At 35.1% G+C, this 14833-nt stretch overlaps 1 protein-coding gene across 1 annotated transcript; it reads right to left on the bottom strand.

Moving 5' to 3' along the window:
• Nucleotides 1-497: 497 nt before the first annotated feature.
• LOC114240371 (V-type proton ATPase subunit D) lies at nt 498-13994 on the bottom strand. The gene is made up of 6 exons (XM_028170891.2): nt 13576-13994; nt 13372-13489; nt 12948-13095; nt 11420-11635; nt 3895-4025; nt 498-1598 (listed from the first exon to the last, which is right to left on the bottom strand). The coding sequence occupies exons 1-6, from the start codon at nt 13614-13616 to the stop codon at nt 1509-1511; spliced, it is 744 nt and encodes a 247-aa protein (XP_028026692.1). The 5' UTR covers nt 13617-13994; the 3' UTR covers nt 498-1508.
• Nucleotides 13995-14833: the final 839 nt, after the last annotated feature.

The following is a 14833-nucleotide window of genomic DNA, read 5'->3' as shown; positions in this document are numbered from 1 at the left end:
AAAAAAAAGTCATAAAAATAAAGTATAATTTCTTACACGCACCCTTTTTTTATTGTTTTTTTTTTGGGCATCGAGCATATGGCCTACCTGATGGTAAAAAGTTACTATCGCTCATGGATGTCAGCAATGCCAGGAACATAGTCAAGTCGCTGCCTACCATTGAATACTCTCCGCAAGCCTCGTTTGAAGAAGGACATGTCATACGTGAAACATGCCCACTGAGTTTCTCGCCGGATCTTCTCAGTGGGTCGCGTTTCCGATCCGGTGGTAGATTCTGCGAAGCACTGCTCTTGCTAGGGCCTGTGTTAGCAACACTCTGGTTTGAGCCCCGAGAGCTCATCTACACGCTAGGGTAAAGCTGATATTGCCTCTCAAGGCTATCAGCACAAGTAAGGGAAAAAACGTGCAACGTGCGATATTGTAACTTTGGTCTACACGAGCCCTCACCTTTTCCATTCTTAAACCTTAACTTAGGATATTTCAAGAAAACAAAATCATCAATAATAATAATATTTAATATTTCGCTCCACAACGTGTATTTACATGAACGATTACGCTTACGTTATACATTTCGTGACGATTATCATCGAACAAAACAAATTGAAAAAAAAAAAACGAATTAACACTAATAATCATACTGATTTAACGGGGGTGTACATACTGATGCCGACCTAAAACCATTTTGTTACATTTACGATGGAATGCATTTAAAAGAAATTAATATAGCTTTTTTTTTAAGTAACAAGTTCATCGCCCTGAAGTCGCTTATCATAGTTCAAAAGCCGTCTATCTCACTCACACTAATCGATTGGGCCACGCCCACCGAGTGCTTGTGGCCGACTTCATTGCGCGGCTAACGTCACGCGGTTAGTGACGTCACGAATAAATACCTTTCAAAGCAACAGGCAACAGCAAATTATTTACAAGCTTTTAATGAACACCGTAATATCATTAGGCAGCGTGAGCGTCCTAATATCAGAGTTATGGTCCTTTGGCGTTTCTTTATAAAACTCTGAGTGGAATTATATAGTTATAAGTTTTGATGAATAGAGGTTCATGTTTTTTTTTTAAAGTGAAACTTCTAATGCGACTTCCAAGAAGATATAGAAGGAATAGAAAGAGACAGAGCGAGAGTGAATGCGCGGCACTCGAACGCATGCGGGTAGTACCTGTTACAGGCCAGCGCGAGCGTTAGCAACGAGTAGCATTTAATATTTTAATGAAGTATTTAAAAAAAAAATGTTTTTTTATCTATAATTTAAAATATACATAATATAAATGTTGAACATGTCGCATCTCTTATACACAGCATTCCCTATTACAAGAGCAATCTGATTTAAGGATGAAAAATGAAGAAAACCACAATACTACAAAATCGAATAAGAAGTTTCACTTCATTCACGTGCACAAAGTTGCACGCGCACCGTTTTTATTTTTTATTTTTGTTATTTCTTCGACGCTCCGCTGCGGTCTACAAACAGGCTATGTATGGAGTGCTACGTCTGGACTTAGAACAGCAAGTCCTCATCGCCCTCGTCCAGCAAGTTGGTGACCCCGCCGCGCAAGTCGTTGCCGGCAGCCAGGAGAGCGGCTTTTTTCTGAAATTCAAAAGTTAATTATCTAAAGATAAGATCTAAAGAAGATATTAAAAAGTTAATTATCTATAGTTAGGTATCTACCTAACAACTAAATAGTGCCAGCCCTATCGAAAAACTCTATTGGCCCCATACGTAACCTGATTCACCCCAAAGCCAAGGCGAATCGGGTCAAGCTAGTTTTTTCAGTTTTTGTGTATATATTCTAATGAACTATGTATACTAACGCTTCGTTTATAAAAATTTAAGCCTCCAGAACCATTGTGATATCCGTTTTATTACTATAACTACAAACAAAAAACGATAAAAATCAATGTCTTCCTTAAAAAGTGTCCCATTTTACGGTACTGGGTGTTAGGAGACCGCTTCCGAAAACGACAATTTTGTACCTACAAAGTCGTAAATTTTGGGAAGCGCGGTATGAGCGCCGCGCCCGGGCGTTCGTTGATCCGAGCATCAGCTGTTTTTGACTTTGTGTTTCATTGCCGGTTTTTTTTTAGTAATGTATTTTTTATGAAACTATCATTTCATTTAGCTGTACTAACATGATGCGAGCGTAAATAATGCTAATAAAACGTTTTAAACGTATGATTTTTGAAGTGAAACTTCTTTAGGCGCATGAGGGTAAAATTTTTACAGAACGTCACGCAGGTATACAACGGAAGTGACATCAAACTACTATTGAAATTAAGTACTTGTCAAATATCAGTAGTAGTAGTTGTTGTATTTTTCCCACTGGAAAGGCAAATGTATTATACCATACAGCCTAATATTTTATAATTTTTTTGTGAAAAATGTTAATAGGAATTGAAATAAAATGAAAAGAATTTGGAACATTAATCAAATAGCATGAAATTAAATTAGTCAATTCAATTGGCAAAATATTAGTCATTTACAATTTAGAAATCTGAACATAATGTGACTGTCAACACTGAGGTTTGAGATTGACATTTGACAGACTTTTGGCGGGAACATATCTTCCTTTTTCCCTTCCTCTAAGTCTCGGAAATCTAAAGTTTTAGATTTGTATAAATATAAGCAATACTCATAAATTAGTTCGCCAAAAAAGTTTCACTTCTGACATGTGTACTTTGTACGCACACACTTTTTTTTTTATCAGGTTCGAGGTGTCATTAGTACTGTCGTCTGTCTTCGTTTTCGGAAGCGACCTCCTAACAACCAGTATGTATAATATGTACGTATTTTTGAGTAGTATATTCGTGTTTGTGTGTTCAAAATATATGTCAATGCAACAATAAGTTGGCTAATGTAGATAAAGCATAAAGTATAATAAATAAATAAATAAACTGCTTAAGTTTCCAGTTCATATCAAAAGGTCTTGTCCGTACCCGTAGAAGAATTTCAAGTTTATTCTCATTTGTATAGTTATTAATCTTAATTGAAAAAAAAACAAAACATTTTCATGGCTTGATTACAAGAAGACTTGGAGTGCCTCAATATCCTACTTAACGCCTATAAAATTCTCAATAAACTACTACACGTTTTTTTTCTACTAAAAGTAAAATACTGAAATTGGGGTGTTCATGAAAATATTGCATTTCAGTTTGAAATACCAGTGCAATTGAGACTTCATGCTCATGTTTCGAGAGGGCCATATTCACTATGTGTTTTTGACCACTAATGTATGATCTCATAATTTTTAACCTATTTCAAAAAATTATGAGGTTCTCAATTAGAATTTAATCTTTTATGTGTGTTACCTCGGAGACCATTTCTAGGTGAACCAATTTTTTTTTTTTTTTTACTATCCAATATTTTCTTTATTGACCGTTTGATATTGACTGTTACTTTTTTAAGTTATCCTTAATCATAATGTAAATAATTGACTTTGAGTACATCAATTAAATTCTTATTTTGTATTGTTGTCGGTTTTTGTTGTAAAATTTTTGTTATCTTTATTCTGCTGTATCACTATGTAATATTGTACTTACATGCTCAACGAAATATAAAACAAAGTTGGTAATGTTTTACATTGTTAGAAAATTTACTTTCATAACATGTTCTTGTTGGTTGAATCCTCCTTGGATCGGACAGTGAACAAATATTTTACTTGCAAGAGTTTAAAGGCTAAATGAAATAATTTACTTTAGTTAATTTATAGTAAACTTAATTAATAGTAAAATTAAATAAATTCAGTTTTAGTTGCGATAGGTGTCTTAGTAGTTAGTATTATTACACCAAAAATTATTATTAGACCGTGATACTTGTTTTTAAAATTTTGGTTCAGGTTCATAGTGCCACATAAACGCAATTAGGTTACATAAAAAAAAAAACTCACCGCTTCTGCCTTGTCCTTGATAATCTTCTTCTTGTCCTGGATCTTCTTGAGACGGTAGAACTCTTCGCGCTCGAGCTCGTCCAGCTCGGAGATGATGTACGCGAGTGTACGTTCCAGCCGGGGAATGATTACTGGAAGTAAGTAAATAAGAAGTACATAATTACAATCTAATTGGTATTTATATCTATATACTACTGCGATTTATGTACATAATATCATCCTTCAAATTGATAACTACACCACGGTTAATTCCTTTCCTGAATTATTGTCCACCTGACGTTTGCCTGGAGGAGACCGGTCTTACACCCGTATCTTTAGTCGTTCACACGAGCGTAACTCGACTCGACTCAACCTCCAACGCGCGTTTCGGTATGCTTAGTCGTAAAAATAAACTCCACTCAAACGTCCTTGGAAAAATTTCCTAACCGGAGTGAAGTGACCGAACTGTCAAGTTAAGGTACGTCGCGACGTACCTTGAACGTTCCTCAAGGCTGGTTTTCTATCGATGTCCAAATAGTATGTGGACCGCAAATGGAAATATATGATATTGTTGTGCAATGGCCTGGATCTGTGCATGATTCGCGCATATTTTGATAATTTAAGTTTGATAATATTTATTAATAAAGTAAATAGTTCGAGGTTAGACATTTGAAACTCTTTATTTTATTTACCTACATAAGAGTCATATTTTGCTTACTACCTGATAAATAAAGTCAATGCGATTATAAGTTTTATTTATATAATAATAAACTGGTGGTTGTGGAAAAGCACTTCAACAACACGATGCAACCAAAATCACATAAAAGCGGCGAATAAAAATACAAAGCCGGATCCGAAATCTAAAATAATAATAGGTTAGAAAATAAATAATACACTTTCAGATTTACCGCACGCACACATATTTACGAATTAGACATGTGTAAGTAATGCGAGTGACATTACTTCGGTAATATTACTCTACGATGTAATGCAACATCACACATTACGCGAAGGAAACAATCGTCACACTATCACCCACAGAACAGTATTACTTCTAGCGAAGCTATCACCCGACATATTTCTTTCTTTGTCGTGTAATGTTGCTTTAACACACGAACGGAACCGAGCGAGCGAGACAGACCGATCTACGCAAAATAAATGAGCAAGTAACACAGAATTATTCCTAGTGATTTTGAACCGTATGCCCTGGCCACTAGGTACATTTTTATACCTATGGTACGTCTGAATTTTAATATAGGTATTTGTATTTATATTTTTCATGCGGCGAGCCGGTAGTTCCCCGCAAGTAGTTACTTAATTTTTTATTCGCAACTTTTGTAAAATCGCTAGTCGCTCGTAATTGTTCTAATAATATTTCATTTTAGTTTTGTGTTTGAATTACTTATCACTACACACTATCACCCAACATGTTTCTTTCTTTGTCGTGTAATGTTGCTTAATACCCGAACGGACCCGAGCGAGCGAGACAGACCGACCGCCGCTGCAACGCGATGGCTTGACTACGCAAAATGAGCGAGCGACACGGAATTATTCCTAATGATTTTGAACCGTATGCCCTGGCCGCTAGGTACATTTTTATATCTAAGGTACGTCTGAATTTTAATTTAAGTATTTGTATTTATATTTTTCATGCGGCGAGCCGGTAGTTCCCCGCAAGTAGTTACTTAATTTTTTATTCGCAACTTTTGTAAAATCGCTAGTCGCTCGTAATTGTTCTAATAATATTTCATTTTAGTTATGTGTTTGAATTACTTAAGCACTTCTTTGAAGAAAGTGAAAGAAAGAATGGCGTCTAAAAGAAAGTACAGTCCTCTTTGGACGCATTTTGAGGAGACCGCGCCGAAAAAGGCGAAATGCGTCTATTGCTCTCGGATATTAACATTATCGTCGAGCTCAATTGGCAGTCTAAGTCGCCATAATAATATGAAATCCGTTCATCCCACAATAAATATTAAAGTTGAAAGGCAAGGAACTCTCAGTGTAGAAGATATCTCTGCAACATCGGGCAAGCCGGCTGTGCAGGAAGTCACATGTGGTGAAACTTGTAGTCGACCAACTTTCGCCACAAATGCTATGACCGTTACCACCACCACTGGAACTGCCAGTACTAGCAGAAAGAACATGCCATCTATTAAGGACTATGTAGTTATTAAAAAACCACTACCTCAACATAAATTACAGCAGCTCGATGATCAACTAGTAAGGATGATCGCGAAGGGATACCATGCCTTACGTATGGTAGATGAAAAAGAATTCCGTAAGTTTGTAGAAATGTTAAACCCAGGGTACACATTGCCGACGCGAAAAACATTGTCCGAAAGCTTACTACCAAAGGTATATAACAAAGTCCTTGAGTCTGCCAAATTTCATATCACTAAGGCAACAGCCGTCTGTATAACAACAGATGGTTGGACCTCAATTGTTAATGACGGCTATATTGCTATCACGGCCCATTTTATAGATCATGAAATAGACCAAATATGTTCTGTCATGATTGGTTGCATAAATCTTGAGGAAAGGCACACGAGCATAAATTTAAAAGATTTTCTACAAGAAAAGTTTATTGAGTGGGGTATTGACCGAAGAATAGGTGCGGTGGTCAGCGATAATGCTGCAAATATTGTCGGCGCAGTGCAACTTGGTGGTTGGCGTTCAATTAGATGCTTCGCGCACTCTTTAAATTTAGTTATGCAAGCGTTATTATTAAAATAGAGGAGACAATAATTAAAGTCAAACACGTAGTGGAATATTTTCATCGAAGTTCACCTGGAGCTAAAAAATTAAAAGAAATACAACAGCAAATGGAGCTTGAGCCCCTTAAATTAAAACAAGACGTTATCACTCGGTGGAATTCCACATATGACATGCTGCACAGGATAGTTAAAATAAAAAATGCTGTAATTGCTACACTGGCCCTTATGAGGAATGACCTGTCGCTTTCCCAAGACGACTGGACTATTATTGAAAAATCTATTCCTTTATTAAATATATTCTATGACGTTACTAAAGAGATAAGTGGCGAAGAATACGTAACGGCTTCGAAGGTCATCGTGTATTTTAAGTTAATAAATAAACAGATCAGGAAGTGCACTGAGGAAACTCTTGCACCTATTCAAGAATTGATTAAATCATTAGCCTTACAAATGACGCAGCGGTTTCACGATATAGAAAGCAATGTACTGCTCAGTGAAGCAACTATCTTGGACCCTAGATTTAAAAAAAATGGGTTCAGCAGTGTAAGGAACTATGAAAGGGCTGCAGCTCAACTAAAATAAAAAATCGGTGCTATTGATAATTCAAGCGTGGTAGTGCCTGTTGAAGAGAGGCAAATGACGACTCGGTCATCTATTGTAAAATCTATCTGGGAAGATTTTGATACCGAGGTTTCAAAACTGGTACCTGAAAATCCAGTAGCAGCTGGTATAGTCGAATTCGACAAATATATGCTCGAACCTTTAATCAAGAGGCACGAAAATCCTCTCAAGTGGTGGAAGGATCGCAAGGCAGTATATCCCCGTCTTTATTCATTTATGCTGGAAAGGCTTAATATTGTAGCAACTTCAGTGCCATGCGAACGCGTGTTTTCCAAAGCCGGTCTAACCCTAAATGAAAGGAGAACACGACTCAAAACAAAAAAATTAAGTCAGCTAATGTTTATTAGCTGTAATTGCTGATTTTATTAAAATATGTATACCTAAAACAATTCATGTACATCATTTTAACAAACTATTGATTATTTAAAACAAAAAAAAAACAAAAACGCTTTAAAAAATGTATATAAATCTATGAATAGGATAAGATGTAAATAGTACCACTGTATTATGTAATTATGACCACTGTAAATATTGTAAATAACTTGATTTTTAAATACGCCAAACTTCATATAGAATTATTATAGAAGTTTGCCAGTCCTAAGCCTGGTGTGTCCCTTTTAACAGTTACAACTATGTCGGTAACGTGACGTAAACTCGCTTATTCTGTCTATATTCAAGTACTGGGGCCTAAGTATGAAGGGAAATAAACTATATTTACATAATTAAAAATACATTAATTTTATTTACTAATTAATTATTGTATCACGTAATATTTGCTACATAAATTATATTAAGTGAAGGCGTTTGACTGTGTTTAATGGAATACCATGTTTGATGTTTTGATTAATATGCGTTCCTCCTCATCTTACACTACTGATACAAAATCTGTACCTTGATGGCTCTTGACATGGTGCACGGTGAGCGGTGACATGGTGCACGAAAAGCCGCGATGGCAAAAAGATCGATGCCTTTGAAATGTGGGTGTGGTGGAGGATGGTACGAATACCATGGACTGCCATAAGAACTAACGAGTCCATCCTAATAGAGCTAAACACCCAAAAAAGGCTCTCTAGCATCTGCTGGGAACGTGTTATGGGCTTCTCCGGACACATCATGCGGTCATTAGAGAAGCTTATAATTGCGGGTCGCATACAGGGCAAACGCGCCTTGCCAAACACCAGCCAGATCCTTAGATCTGGTTAAGGAAGCGGTTGGTGGTAGTCTATATCATGCGGTCCATGCCACCCATGATTGAACACTGTGGAGGAAAGTCACATGTGGTCGTAATCCTCAGCGATGAGGGAACGATGAAGAATGAAAATATATTAAGCAAAAAATAAAATTATTATTAAGTAAGTCAATCTCTGTCAAGTAATATAAGAGTATATTACAATACAAAGTATGAACACATCACGTAGGTAATGATTCGGGTGTAAAGATACAATGTAATTCAATGTATTCATCACAGTATCTATTGAACGCACCGAGTAATGTTAAGAGTAGACATGTGTAAGTAATGCGAGTGATACGATGTAATGCAACATCACACATTACGCGAAGGAAACAATCGTCACACTATCACCCACAGAACAGTATTACTTCTAGCGAAGCTATCACCCGACATATTTCTTTCTTTGTCGTGTAATGTTGCTTTAACACACGAACGGAACCGAGCGAGCGAGACAGACCGATCTACGCAAAATAAATGAGCAAGTAACACAGAATTATTCCTAGTGATTTTGAACCGTATGCCCTGGCCACTAGGTACATTTTTATACCTATGGTACGTCTGAATTTTAATATAGGTATTTGTGTTTATATTTTTCATGCGGCCAGCCGGTAGTTCCCCGCAAGTAGTTAATTTTTTATTCGCAACTTTTGTAAAATCGCTAGTCGCTCGTAATTGTTTAGTAATATTTCATATTAATTTTTGTGTTTGAATTACTTAAGCACTTGTTTGAAGATAGTTTTATTATTTGTTTTAATGCGTGTTTAATAAGTGAAAGAAAGAATGGCGTCTAAATGAAAGTACAGTCCTCTTTGGATGCATTTTGAGGAGACCGCGCCGAAACAATGCGTCTACTGCTCTCGTATATTAACATTATCGTCGAGCTCAATTTGCAGTCTAAGTCGCCATATGAAATCCGTTCATCCCACAATAAATTATATTAAGTAAAAAATAAAATTATTATATTATTAAATAAGTCAATCTCTGTCAAGTAATATAACAGTGTATTACAATACAAAGTATGAACACATCACTTAAGTAATGATTCGGGTGTATAGATACAATGTATTCGTCACAGAATCTATTGAACGCACCGAGTAATGTTAAGAGTGATGTGTAATGTTTTCGAGTAATATCACCTGTCTGTAAAAGTGATGTCATATCACATTACATTGGGAAGTGATGTTTTGCGCAAGTCTATTACGAATAACTCAGCAACCAAAACATCAAACAAGTTCATCTAGTATCAAACAGACAGCGGCAGCTTGACTTTGACATTAAACAATGACCATAGACTACAGAACTCTATGGGTTTGATGCTAGCTTGATCAAATTTTCATCATTATTACCTCACTCGAGGACAGTTGAGGAATATTGTAATGGTCGACTAAAAATACCAAATTCGAGTAAGTTTGGAGGGAATTCTCGAGCATCATCGGATGAGTTAAGAGTGGAGGACTATTTTACGAAACGTCTAAAGATACGGGCATTAGACCGGTCCGTGTACAATAATTTTCCATTTGTGTTTATTTTCGTCTACAATAAAGCATACTCTAACTATATTACCGATTACTGTACTAATTATTTTCCGTAAAATTGTATTCAAAAACATCTGAAAACTACAGATATTCAACTGCACGTTACTTTTTCTTTTCTTATTTGTCTTCAAAGCACTATCAATTAGCGTTTATTTGTGCTTCGAAACTAATTTACAAATCACGCTTTAAAAGCACAGCCACAATATATTCCAATGATGAGAACAAAACTATTTTCTTAAAGGAAAATAAAAAAAGTATTTAATTTAAAATTATTCCAACATATTTTAATGATATATGAAACTATTTAATAAATATATACTTATATGAAATTACTCTGACATATCCTCTGATTCACTTGATTCTGAACTCTCTGAACTTGATTCAGAATCATCTTGTAAGTTTATAATGATTTCGTCCATTATTGTATCAAATCTCATATCAGTAATGACAGCAAGCGCCCCCGACTCTCCGTCCCACCGCTCACATACCTAGGGCGCGGCCAACTAGTTCCGCGCGCACAATCTATACTAATATATAAAGTGGTTTTACGGATGTTCCGTTATAACTACTGAACCGTGCATCCGATTGACTTGAAATTTGGTATGCATGTAGAAAATACATATACTTAATGTATAGACTAATTTATGAGTGTTGGACTCCCTACACCAGTTGCGGGGGCTTTAATGATGAGAATCTTTGTGGGGGTGAGAAATAATAATGTTAATTTTAAATGCCCAGCGAAGCGGACGGGTACAGCTAGTAAGCTTATATAGGTATGTATAACAGTCTCTTGTTCCCATAGTACCGACTGTTGTGTTTGACCTGTCCCTGATTATTATTATTATACGACATCAAATACTCTAAGAAGTATGTCCAATAGGTCAGGCAAGAAAGCTCCTTATTTTGATAGCAGGGTGTGTGGACAACTGCTCCAGGTACAAAATCCTTTTCCTAACCCGTCCTAATGAGAGCTTTGATAACTGAACCAAATCTGCACTTAACTTAAAATGTTGGACGTTCTCAATTTACTTAGAGGTGCTTTCGACCCCATTTGCTCTATCACTACATAGTATAAAACAAAGTCGCTTTCTCTGTCCCTATATCCTTATGTATGCTTAAATCTTTAAAACTACGCAACGGGTTTTGATACGTTTTTTTTTTATAGAAAGAATGATTGAAGAGGTAGGTTTATATGTATAATAACATCCATTAAATAGTAGAGAACTCAATAATAAATTACAGTTCGCGAAGCGAAGCGAGAGCGGGTCGCTAGAATATAAATAAAGTACAGTTAGTCTGGGGGTGGTATTCCTACCTCTGGGTCCTGGGCCCCAGAGGTAAAGTTCAACATTGATTCATTTGACTCCATACAGAGATAATAGGTTCATCAATAGTCCTGGTCTTAGTATTCGTAATTGTAACAAAACACAGAATTAAGGGTTTACCGTGCTCAATGGCGTTGACACGTCTATTCGTGATCTTAATAACCTCGTCGAGAGTGACAAATGAAGTCTGCAGTGAAGCTAACTCGACCAAAAGCTTCACAGCGCTCTGGAAGTTCTTCTTCAGCTTTGCAAGCTGCTGCCCACCACGGGCCAAACCAGCCAACTCGTAGGTATCAGAACCATCCTGGTATGACTCAAAGATTGGGAGGGTGACACCTAGAAAAATAATAATTAAAAGTGGCTGAATGTTGGTAATGTTAATTAAAAGTGCCTGAATGTTGGTAATGATATACACTTTTTCTTCCTTTACAAGCAGTATGTTATAGATGATTACAAACAAAAAAATTATTTATGCATTGATTTCATTACTAAAACAAGAAAGTTACTTTGTTACTTTAAAAAGAAAAGTGCGTTGTTCTAAAATGTTTATATTTCACATTACTATTCAAGAATATTTATTTTTAATGACGAATGAATATACAATTATTGTAATTTCTCTACGATTTTTTTCCCTAACAATCTCTGAACTAAATTGTTTTGCTGTTTTTAAAGAAATTTAAGGAGTAAAAGTAAAGATTTCTTTCTACAACACACCTAAAAGAAAGTGGTTAGTTTATAGTACATAGACTTCAGAAATACCATAGAGCAAGCAAAGCATTGACTAATAAAAAATGATTTGAATATTGCTATATCACTAGTTTCTTTTGGGTTTATTGGTTGAAATGAAAAAATTGTGTGTATTTTTATAAATGTATCTAAAAATCTATACTTATTTAGTTAAAAGAATTCTTAGAAGTCATCGTGGTCTGCAGGATAAAATACCTGGAGAAAATGTATCTATGCAACTATGCCAGTGTTCTAATTCCGCATGCAAGTACCAAATTTTCTGATGAAATATGTACTTAACAAATGTTAACAAAGTGAAGGAATAACATCACAATAATAAAAATCCAACCCGTAAAAAGTTTAATATGCGTAATTTCTGGTGATAGGGAGTTTTGTTAGCCCACACCGATTGGTGCAGACAGCCTGCCTAATTTGATATATTAACAAACTCAAAATTCATGTAATGCATTAACATTCATTATTCAAATCAATAATCTATATCGATTGAGGCACTACAAAGTCTGCTGGGTCAGCTAGTACTCAAATAAATATAGCCTCAAATCAAACAATCTTTACAATGAAATATACTATGGTGTCACCTCACTTATGCTGACCTGTTTTTTGCTCACTCCAAGAAAAGAATAACCTCAATTATGTATTAAAAAAATCATATCAAACACCTATGCCAAGATTCTAATGGTCAGCGCTAGTATAAGGTTTTGTATAAGTAATATGCACCTTATCAGTGTTCATCAGACACCTGACATGTGGAAAATGTCAACTAATAATGTGTTATAAAAATCAAACCATTGAAAACTATAAATTTGCCTAATTTGTCATATTATAAGCTAAGTTGTTACATACTAACATTGTATTTGTTGTAATTTTTGTAATTATATTTGCGTAATATTTATAAGCTTACCAGCAACATTGTCCTTCTTGGACCTAATCTTGATTTGAGCCTTGGTAACATTTTGTAGCACAACTTGGTTGAAGTCTCCAGTTGTGAACTTAGCTTCAGCCAAAGAGAAAGCAGCTTCTTTCATCACTTCACCCATAAGGGTTTTAGTCTAAGTAAAAATAGTATATTGATGTTTAAATTTAATTGGATCTGTTATAAAATCGCAGAAAAAAACCAGAACTGCCGTATAAAATTCCAACTGAATCCAATTATTTGTCATTTAATTGATGTATCTTAAAACATTTATTATGATAATTATCAGTGATAATTGGAAGAAAATATGTCCCAAAAATGTACTTATATAAGTTTTCATTGATTATTCTTTATCGTTAGTTTCCTAAGTTCGTTACAAAAGTCAAATTAGCTAACTTGGTCATGAACTTACCTCAATGATTTTGCTCAAGATCATACGGAACCTCACTTGAAGGGCATCAGCCTTCTTCTTGAGGAGACCATGGCCTTTCACTGCACCAGCCAGACGACCCTTAATTAACATCTGGGCACTAAAACCCAAATTTAAGTTATTAACATCTTATCTTCACCATATCAAATCAATATTTTTTTAAAGAACGAATGACGTAAAACTCACCCCCGAGAAGGGAAAATCGCTAATCTATCTTTCCCAGACATTTTGATTTAGGAATTAATTTGCGTTTTATCCCAATTCAGGATTTTTTACTCCCAAACCCAAATCACCTGATGACAGAAGACAAATGATAAAGTTGTGTCTATGGATGGTCTTGTGATCTGCGAATTGTGCGAATACCTAAATAAAATTGAAACTCTTATTCAATTCTGACACAGATAGTAGTAGATCTCAAATATAATAAGTGTATAATCTATGGTAGTAGACTACTAATTCAGAAAAAAAAATTCGATGCTGTTGGAGTTTGAATATGAAAGTAATGGCGATTTCAATAATTTTAATAAATTTTAATAATCCAACGATTTTACTAAATGAGAAGTAGTATGATTATATTTGAACTGTGCCTTCTAAGCTTAAAATTACGTGTAGAAATGTAGCAATTCGGTCTTACTGAATTATTAATACCAATTGGAACTAGGTACCATATTAGGTACCGTATAATGATAACTTTACCATAGGAATGTAAAATTATTATATTCTCATTTTGTTAAGCTCTTTGGAGTTAAAAAATATTTTTTACGATTTAAAAAATATGTGTGTAAAAGTTATTTAAAGACAAATAAAACTGACGATGATATGGAACTTTAGAATCACTGAATTATTTCAAACTTTAAAGGCGCAGCATTAAAAATTTGAATGTTGGAAGAGAAAGCCTTGTCAATATTTATTTTTTTGCATAAACAATAGATACCATGGCTATACCCACTGGCGTTAAGCAGTTATAGAAGCCTATAGATATACGTAAATGCCGCCACTTACAAGATCTATTGTATTTTAAGACTACAGTCCTAACGAACAGAGAGAAACACATAGTTCTGCTTTGTGACAAAACAGGCAGGTGGTCGAACTTACCAGTTTACAATATGCCCTAGTCCAGTTAAAAATTACAAAATCAGTGGCTGATTCTGACATAAATGTTCCACATGCTGCTATAGACAAATAGGTATTAAGGTAGGGACAAATAGCATCAACCATACTTTAATTTCCAGCTGACGATTTTACAATAGTAGAAGTGATTTATAGATCCTTATAATAAGTTTTTAAAAATATTCGTAATGAGTAAATGAGCAATCGTAATCGAATGCGGTAAAACATAATCTAAAAGAAAATTATTAAAAACCAGACCTAAGTTTCCTACTTCAGTGAGACCAGACTATAGACCACAGACAATAAGTGTATAATCTATGCCACAGACTATTTA

The sequence above is a fragment of the Bombyx mandarina genome, chromosome 18 (assembly GCF_030267445.1).
Source record: "Bombyx mandarina strain Sakado chromosome 18, ASM3026744v2".
NCBI classification, from domain to species: Eukaryota; Metazoa; Arthropoda; class Insecta; order Lepidoptera; family Bombycidae; genus Bombyx; species Bombyx mandarina.
Note: the sequence above shows the minus strand (reverse complement) of the source record. Positions and strands in the feature narration are given on the sequence as shown.

Excerpts from the sequence above, each read along its gene's own strand:
- LOC114240371 (XM_028170891.2), bottom strand. The coding sequence starts at position 13,616 with ATGTCTGGGAAAGATAGATTAGCGATTTTCCCTTCTCGGGG. Across the intron at positions 13,490-13,575 it reads GCGATTTTCCCTTCTCGGGG|TGCCCAGATGTTAATTAAGG; the intron begins GTGAGTTTTACG and ends TTTGGGTTTTAG. Across the intron at positions 1,599-3,894 it reads TCAAGGACAAGGCAGAAGCG|AAAAAAGCCGCTCTCCTGGC; the intron begins GTGAGTTTTTTT and ends TTTGAATTTCAG.